This window comes from Arachis stenosperma, chromosome 8, assembly GCF_014773155.1.
Source record: "Arachis stenosperma cultivar V10309 chromosome 8, arast.V10309.gnm1.PFL2, whole genome shotgun sequence".
Classification (NCBI taxonomy): Eukaryota; Viridiplantae; Streptophyta; class Magnoliopsida; order Fabales; family Fabaceae; genus Arachis; species Arachis stenosperma.
Window position 1 is genome coordinate 27,809,730 of NC_080384.1, and position 9,371 is coordinate 27,819,100.

Below are 9,371 nucleotides of genomic sequence, written 5' to 3' on the forward strand. Positions count from 1 at the left end.
ACTCATATTTATAAATTATTTAGAGACTATATTTTTAAAAAATGTAAAACTTGTAATACACCTTTTTTTAGGTCAGAAATAATTATTTAAAACACAAATATTTACAAATGAAATCTAATAACATTAAATTAAGTCAACTTTAATATCGTATCATAAAATCACTTGTAGTGTTTTATCAAATACTTTCTAGTAATTGTGTTTTACTTTTATCAGTGTCAAAGCTATGTTTAAGAAATCTTTTTCACTTTGCAGTGCAGCCAAAAATACATCTATGGACGAGAACTGAACCATGAATGGAATTACTTGCAAGATGTTTTTATTTTTCTAACATATCGGATAAGGTGGTTATTCCAATGAAGATTTCATCATGATTGTTATCGTCTGAAGATATTTCATTTTAATAATTTAATGATAAATTATAGAGTTTGATTTTTATATATTATAATAGTATTATTTTTATTTAAAATATGACTAAATAAATAAATCATATTTTTTAAATAAAAATCATCATAAAAAAATATTTTTAGTATTTTCATTAAAATAGTTCTCTTATATATATGCAGCTGGGACCGAGAACCTTATGATAAGGGATACGCTGACATAAGAAAATAAAAAGAGATTATCTCCATGATAATATATAGTCTCAGTAATAGCGTGATGTATAAAAAAAGAGGTCAAGTTCAATTTTACGCAATTAAATTCAGATATTTTGCCATTTTGGCATAATGTTGTCACCATATAAGATATATTCTGGACTGTACCTATATAGTTGTTAGCACTTAGCACATATATAACAACACCATACCTTTGAACCAAATTTTTTTACGTTAGTTGGAGAAAACAAGTGTTGAGTGTTAATTATTTATATGATAAATTATTATTTATACAGGTATGAGAGGATTTTAAGCATATTCTCGTTTCACATGAGGGGAAGCATGCGAAATTTATAAATGTATAAAACGATTTTTATATTTAGGGAGCAAGTAATCTGAAGTAGCATTATTAGTTTCTTACTCTATCTATGTGATATGACTTGTAAAAAAACATTATCAACAATATCGGTGTAATACATATATATGCTAGAATAAACAAAGTCAAAAACAAACTGTTTAGTTTACACTTTTCTGCATTAATTTGGTCCTTACTGTTGAGTGTTGATTTTGTCATAATGTTGTTCACCCCAATCTCATAATTGTCGGACAAATTTCTCTCAAACCTAATCAGCATAGGCATATGTATATAAAGAACAATAATAATGAAATATAAATGGCATATATAAAGATATCTGTAGCTACTAGTATTCATCAATCAGTGACTTTGTGGAATCACAGACAGCATAAGATTCAACCTTACTACTATTAGTGGCATGGCCGACAATAACCCATAACGAGCACTTTTAAAATAAAAAATGGGCCAAGTTTTAGTGGATGATATACCTGGTTACTACGATTTTTCTTTTATATTAGCTTTTCCCCTCCTAAAAATATGCATGTTAAAAGTGTGCCTTAATTATTGTTAAAATGCTTTCAAAATGAATTGCTACATGCACAAGATGAAATTCAAAACCCCAACACTTTACTTATATTATATCTGTATAATATAATATCCAATGAGGAATGCTAGGGGACCAGCAATTTTGGTATTTTGTAACCATCAATTAGCCATCAATAATGTTTTTAATGGTGTGAGATTACATCTAATGGTGGAAGATCACCCACTTTTGTTTTGATGATTAAGTACTGACCAAAATTTACAAAAGTTACTGGTCCCCTAGATTTTTTCATATCGAATATAAGGAATTATTTAGTTTTGATTTTGACATTTGACAATGTTAAGAGTTTTGTGCAATGTGTGACAATCAGAAGGTTCAAGTGCAAAACAATGGAGGTCAATAACAGCATTCAAACCGGATAGACAAAAGATTCGGATTTTGGATTTTCACTTTTCATTCTAGGTGTTTGATAAAGAAGGGATTAAAGAGTGAATAACAAAAATATAATTGACAAAATCACTGTTAAGATGTTAACATCATAAGAAAAAACAAGAGTAAGGCTTCTCCCTTATTTACATAGTAGTGTAATACAGTTAATACCAAATTTCCTCGTCTTGTTTATGAAAGATTGTCTGTTAATTAATTATTTCATACCTGTACATATAATGATGTCAGTATTTCATTGCACTATCAACCTGAACAACAAACTTCAACTGGAACAATCAATATTTTACTCTTCACTCCCTAATCATTCCCTATGAAGTTTATCACTACATACTTCAAACTTGTGTATTTTGATTCTGTTATCAAAATACTTATTGGAAACGGTGAAGCTAACATCATTTCCTAAGGAATTGATCAGCCAACTTCAACAAAATCCGCTTCTTCAAGCTTAGCTAATGTTGCAATCTCTTGAATTTGCAGTAGAATCCTCTTCAGAAGAGACATCATCTGATAATCCTAGAATGTAGTCCTCTGAATCTTCATCATCACTCATAATGTCAGCTCTGTTATATCTTCTTTCAATGTAGGCCAATGTCTGCCGCCTCTGCAGGCGAAGAGCATGCATAATAACAGCAGGAGGAAGGGTTCCCCGTGTCTGGTCTTCTCTGCCCTTCCGGTTTGCCTCAATTATCTGTTTATATATATTCAGTCAGGAAGTTACAAGAATGGAAAATGAATTATGTAAACGAAAATGGCATACTGATGACAAACATATCCTATAGCCAAAACACATCCTATCGTACCTCTTTCGCGTTCACAGGAATTGGTGGAAGGTCACTTGCTAGGGGAGCCCAGATTTTCACATCGTTTTCTATACCACAAGTTGCCAGAATAGGTAAATGTGGATGAGGTTCAAGTTGATTTACAACATGCTGGTCACCGACCATTAATCGCACCAGCTTAGCATCCTTCTTTTTCCAGATGAATATATGGCCACAATCTGAGCCACTCAACACATATTCATCACTGGGGCCAAAAAAACTCACTCCCTTAACTGTCTGTTGATTTCTATGGCCCGAGTAAACTTGTGCCTGTTGAATATTCTTCAAGTCCTCAGATGAAGCAGAAGGTGAAGAACCCCAGCCGGCATTCTTTTCAAACAGATAAATCAGCTCATCATTATAAGAAACAAGGAGCTCGCTAAAGCTTGAATAAGCCAATGCTGTGATGTGCACAGTATCTGACTCAATTAAGTGATTTGGGCAAAATGTGTTAACAGGTAGATCTGAATTTCTTGCTGCATCCCCCTGACATTTTCTTATGTCATAAACACGTGCATATTGATCAGATCCCGCAACAGCAAAGTAATATGGATTTCTAGAGTCAATCACAATGGAATTCAAACCTATCTTGCTTGTGGAATCTTTATTGCTCCCCATAGATGAGGAACAACAGAGAAATTTTGTAGCAGAACTACTTCGCAAATCAAACTACAAAGGAAACCTTTACAACTGTTAGTATATAGTATAAAGGAAAGCCTCAACATGCAACAAGATGTAATAGTTGACTAACATGTTGAACTAAACCATCTTCACCACAACTGTAGAATATGTGTGGACTTCCTGGCTCCAGAGCAAGCTTGTAGACATTTCCACGGTGCTTCCCCAACAATGTAGTGTCAGCTCGACCATCCTCCCGAAGAACACCAAGCCTTATCTGCAAAAGGAAAGATCAATTTCCAGACAAGGGGATTTCAGCAGACACTTTGAAAGAGCATAAGTTAGGTTGAGCTTAATTCTGGACCTCCAGCATATACATATGTTTAATATCATTTGAATGATGTACCAGAGGGAAAGGCTCCAAAATCCACATGATGATAAAACTATTCAACTGAAGAAGGAAATCGATATAAATGATCTTGGTTTGTTATGCTTTATTATTATGGTATTCTATTCAACAGTCTCCCATTTTTCCTTTGTAGTTACAAAGATTGACAAAAGCGAAGAACAGAATACTGAATTCAATACTGAGTAAATTTTACCTGGCCATCACCAGCAGAAGTAACTATTCGGCTGTCATTGGTGAATGGCATTATCTTTGTCTGGAATATGTTGTCTGAGTGGCCAGAAGGGTATGCAAACAATTTAGTTTTGGATGCCCAATTCCAAACCACAACTTGCCTGTCATCAGAACCTGAGACAAGAATGTCGCCAGTAGAGTTGAACTCCACTGCATTCACACAACCTTCATGACCATTTAACTTGCCATACAAATTCAGGTTCTGCACAAGAGCCTGCAAGCATATACAAGATATTCATAATCACCAATAGATATCATAACAACTATTCAAATTTCTGAACTTGCTTCCCAATTCACAAATTACAGCAATGGGGGAACATGTTAAACTTGAAGAACACGAAACCACAAAATTGTAGCTTCCTTGGATGACAGAGAAACGCATACCTGGGCCACCTCTTCTGATGCATGCTCAAAAATGCCAATGTTACATTAAGTTTCGAAATTCAAACATTGAAAGCGATCACGAAGTTACCGACGTGAAACAATGGAAAGAGAATTCGAGTGAAAACCTCTGAAGCAGAAAAGCGTCGAGCAAAGCCGCTAGGGTGAGACAACCCAACCTCTCTCCTATAAATATCAGTGAATCCTCGTCGAACCCTTGTATTGACCCTAACGTTGTCGAAGTTCTCCATTTCCAGGGATTCTTTTCTTTTCTTCTCAGAATGAGCGTGTAGTTGCAGTTCGCAGAGCTTGATTCCTTTTGGAATAACCAAGCACTGTTCGACAAAGGGTGAAGACGCTAACGTGGATGTTCTTTCTTTTCTTTCTCCATTTTGCCCTTTTCTCGTTGTTTGGGTACTGGCTTTTTTGTAGCTGGACACGGGTCCACCATCACTTGGATCAGAAACGATTTCTTCATGGACATGATACGATTTCTACTAATACTGACCAAAAACGAATCTGTTAATAGGACTACAATGAACAAAATTTTGTGTCAACAAAATAAATAAACCTTTTTTTTATGGGAAAGTTTAGACCATTATGCTCCATGTTTTACTTTTTATACTCCAACAAAATAGAGAACAAAAGGATCCATACAAACTAAAAACAAAAGAGAGTGACGAAACATGACGATCCAATAAATCCAATCACTAAATTGAAATTGTGAAACTGAGGAATTTGCTATTGTTGGTTGAGTAGAGAGAAAAATGGGATCTATGTTCCAACTTGTGGAGACGGGATCTCAGGGATGAAGGCAGTTACTCGGCTTTGTTCTGAATCAAATTCTATACCACTAGGCTGTCGCGCGCGGAAAGAAGAATTAGTATATAGCATAAATTTAAGTGTTATACTATTTATAAATTAATATTTAACTTAAAAATATTGTACAACTATTAATTTTGCGATTTGTATATAATTTAATATAATTATTTAAGTATAAGAGAGTATGAGGTGAAATATTATGTATTTAAAAAAAAAATATAGGTATTTGATATTGGAGTCGTACAAAATTACATATTTCATTTATTTTTTATTTGTAGGTGACAGGTTTAGTAGTCTTTTTATATAGTGTTTGTTTTATTTTTTTGTTTTTGCTTTCTATTAAAGTTATTTGTTTGTTTTCCTTTCCTATGTTTTTGTAAAGATGAGATATTTCTAAAATATTAATTTATTTGAGTTTTAATTTGTACCGTTTTTTTATTTTATCTTTGTATACAAGTTTTTTATTTAAAGATATCTCATGAATTTTTTTTATATATATATTTTTCGTCGTATCTTAATTGATATGCAATCTTCATTTAAAAATATTAGCATTTATGTTAGTTTTTATAAATTTTTTTAAAAAATAAGAATTTTATTTAAATAACTAATATAAATGATATTTTGAATAAGATAATTTTTTTTAATATTATTTATTTTATTTATCAAAATAGAAGGGCTGAGTGTGTGGGTATTTTATTTGTTTTTTCTAAAATTTGTGAATCATATTTTTTAACATAATTATATGGAGAGGTTATATGTAATTTTTTTATCTATTTTTTATTAGTAATTTTGTGTTTAGTTATTTGGTAGATAGAATAAAAAACAAATTTACAAACCAATAACTAATAGCATATTGAAAAAATCATAAAAGACCTCAAAATATAATAAGCCAAATAATAGTAATAATAGTAAGAGTTTTATAATATATGTATAATTAGGTAAAATGGTATAAGATTTAAATTTTGGTAACTGAAAATTTGTATGATTATTATTATTATTATAACACTTTTAATGCATACATGTTTATTGCATTTAATCTATATTTTATTTTTTAATTGAATAATTATAAATAATATATTTAATTTATAAATTTATTTTGTTTAAGGATGATTGGTTGATTATTATCTATTGTCGTCTATTTAAATTTATTGACATGACATTATTAAAAAAATAATGTAAATTACATTCATTATATAAGAAATTGGTATCAACTTTTATATGATACAAATTTAAACTTGTTTATTCTGTGACCAAAAATAGAAGAAGCAAAATCTACTCATTATAACTTAACCTAAATGCGAATTAAGCAAATGTGATTAAGCAAATTTTAGTCATGCTCATTCGGATTTCGACCAACATAATTACTATGTTCTTAAGAATAAGCTCATGTTTTGTAAGAATGAAAAAAATGCACATCTTTATCATAACTAAAAATATTGTGTTGAGATTAAAAACTAAATAGACAAATGTTATTTTAAATTATGTATTTTTTCATGTTTTATTATGTAAGTTTTTCTATTCTAAAGAGATTATTTATATTTGATCAAGAATAAATAAAAGTTTGTTGATAGAAAAATAATTACATATAATTTTCGAAAATTATACATATATTTTTATAGAAATATAGATCAACCTTATTCATAGAACACTTTTATATAGAAATACATCTATTTTCTACGACAAACTCTATTCTTACAACACACACTTACAACTTCAACACAAGCACACTCCTATAAAACTACATATAATTTTTATTCATAAAAACATTCAACAACTTAAAAATCATATACATATCCACTCACACACGCTGAAAAATAAATACATAATATACAACTTTATTTATGAAAAACATTTATGTCACTTGAAAGTCATTCACACTTTTTCATGTAAGAATACATGAAATTTATTCATCACAACACACTAACAGAAAAGAAATATTCTTTTATTTTCGAATATTTTGTTGTCTTGATATGATCCACTTGTCCTCTTGCTTCATTTTGAATCCCAAAAAATCTTGCAAACAAATTTTATAAATTACTACGGTAGTCATTTGCTAAAAGTTAAAATAACTTTAAGGTTAAAATACATTGTTTTATTTATTTTTATTAGATACACCCCTTAAAATGCATCCTTTATTATTGTATAAGATAGGTGATCAGCATACATATAAAATGCGACCAAAAAAATATAATTAAAAATATAAGAGTTGTTGGTAATCAGCATAATTTTATATTTCTTTTCATCTTCTTCCTAATAAATATAATCACATAATCACTTAGTATATATACATAGCAAAAGTGGGAGGAAAAAAAAAGAAATATAAAATTATGTAAGAAGAGATAAAAAATATGTAAAATAAATGTTGATTTATATAGTAGATATAAAAAAGAATAAATATAAAAGGTGAGAATAAAATTATAATTTAACTCAATTTATACCTATTAAAAATAATTTATTAACATTAAAAGTATAGAATAATCTATATAAAATTAAAGAATAAGAAAATATAAAAAATAATATTTAAAAAAAATTCTATGATATTATACAAAGAAAGAAGGTTATGAAGAGATAAAGATATAATAAAAATCTTATATAGCATAATAGAAGGTGTAAGTTACATTATTATCCATGAGTTAAACTTTAAAATGGTCCCTGAGATTGATGTTTTGTACTAAAATCGTCCCTGAGATTTTAATTGCACCAATTACATCCCTGAGATTAAAAAAATGCACCATATTAGTCCCTGACATATTTTTTATTAACGACGTGATGACATGGCAGGATGACGAAATAGGCCAGGCGGCCTGTCAGGGGCCTGCAGCCTGGCCTAGCCTGGCCTGATAGGAAATAGGCCCAGGCTCAGGCTATTAAAAAAGCCTATATTCTTTAAAAGACCAGGCCTAGGCTTTTGAAATAGCCTGTTGGGCCTGTCAGGCCGGCCTGAGCCTGCAAATATATATATATATATATATATATATATATATATATATATATATATATATATATATATATATATATATATATATATATATATTTTATTATACTAGTAAAAATGTTATTAGAAGGATTTAAACTTGGGTCTTTTATCTTATAATAATACCTTTATCCACTCAACTATTTGTCTCTTTAATTATATATGTGTATTTTGTATCAATATTATTCATAAATTTATTATTTTATATTTTATAATTTTAAAAATTAAATTATATCTTAAATTTAATTATTATTTAAAAAAAACAGGCCTATTGACAGGCTTCAGGCCAGGCCAGATTTAACAACAGGCCAGGCTCAGTACTCATTAAAAAGCCTATACTAGGCTACAGGCCAGGCTAAGGCCAATATACTCTATTACAGGCCTGGCCTGTTTCCACCCCTAACTGTAAGTGACACGTGTCACTTCATGATTTGACCACGTGTAATGGTATGATGATGTGGTGACCAGTGACACGTGGCATGATGACGTGGGTGGTTGTGCCATGTGTCACAATGTTATTTGGCCACGTGTCCGGTTGTGCCACGTGTCGCAACAATATCCGTCCACGTGTCATCCATTATGTCATCGTTGTATATGCACCAAATTAGTCCCTCACTTTGCATTAAGTGACTCATTTTAGTCCCTAAAATTGAATGTCGTCCACCAAACTAGTCTCTTCACCAGTTTTTTCTCATTTTTTTTAAATTTAAAATTTTAATATCTTGGATACATTAATTTCAATTCTATTTTTTTATATATCGTTTAAATACAAGTGTTTTTATAAAAATTCTTAAGATTTTAGTTTTAATTATATAATTTTTTTTAATAATTTAACATTGGTAAATTTTGTAATATATAAGTATGTTATTATAAAAAAATAATTATATGATTGATTAGACACATTTTTTCATAAAAAAATATGTGTTTTTAGCAAGAAATTAATAATTAAAATAATCATTTTTTCTTATGAAATACACGTTTTCGTTATGTATAAATGAGCTAGATTGAAGGAACTTCAAGCACCCTCACTACCACCTTTGACCTCTGCAGTCTAGACGAAAGAGGTCGGAGATGGTAATGAGGGAAGCTTGAAATGCCTTCACGTCAACTCCAAGACGGCGGCTATTAGAGGTATCCGCAAGAAAAAATATTTTATAAAAGTACTAAAAGAGGTCGAAG

General features: G+C 30.2%; 1 protein-coding gene across 1 annotated transcript; it reads right to left on the reverse strand.

Annotated features, from left to right (window-relative positions):
• Positions 1–2,060: 2,060 nt before the first annotated feature.
• On the reverse strand, positions 2,061–4,920 carry LOC130944028 (uncharacterized). Its single transcript, XM_057872147.1, has 5 exons — positions 4,525–4,920; positions 3,978–4,229; positions 3,509–3,652; positions 2,740–3,426; positions 2,061–2,627 (listed from the first exon to the last, which is right to left on the reverse strand). The coding sequence occupies exons 1-5, from the start codon at positions 4,645–4,647 to the stop codon at positions 2,385–2,387; spliced, it is 1,449 nt and encodes a 482-aa protein (XP_057728130.1). The 5' UTR covers positions 4,648–4,920; the 3' UTR covers positions 2,061–2,384.
• Positions 4,921–9,371: the final 4,451 nt, after the last annotated feature.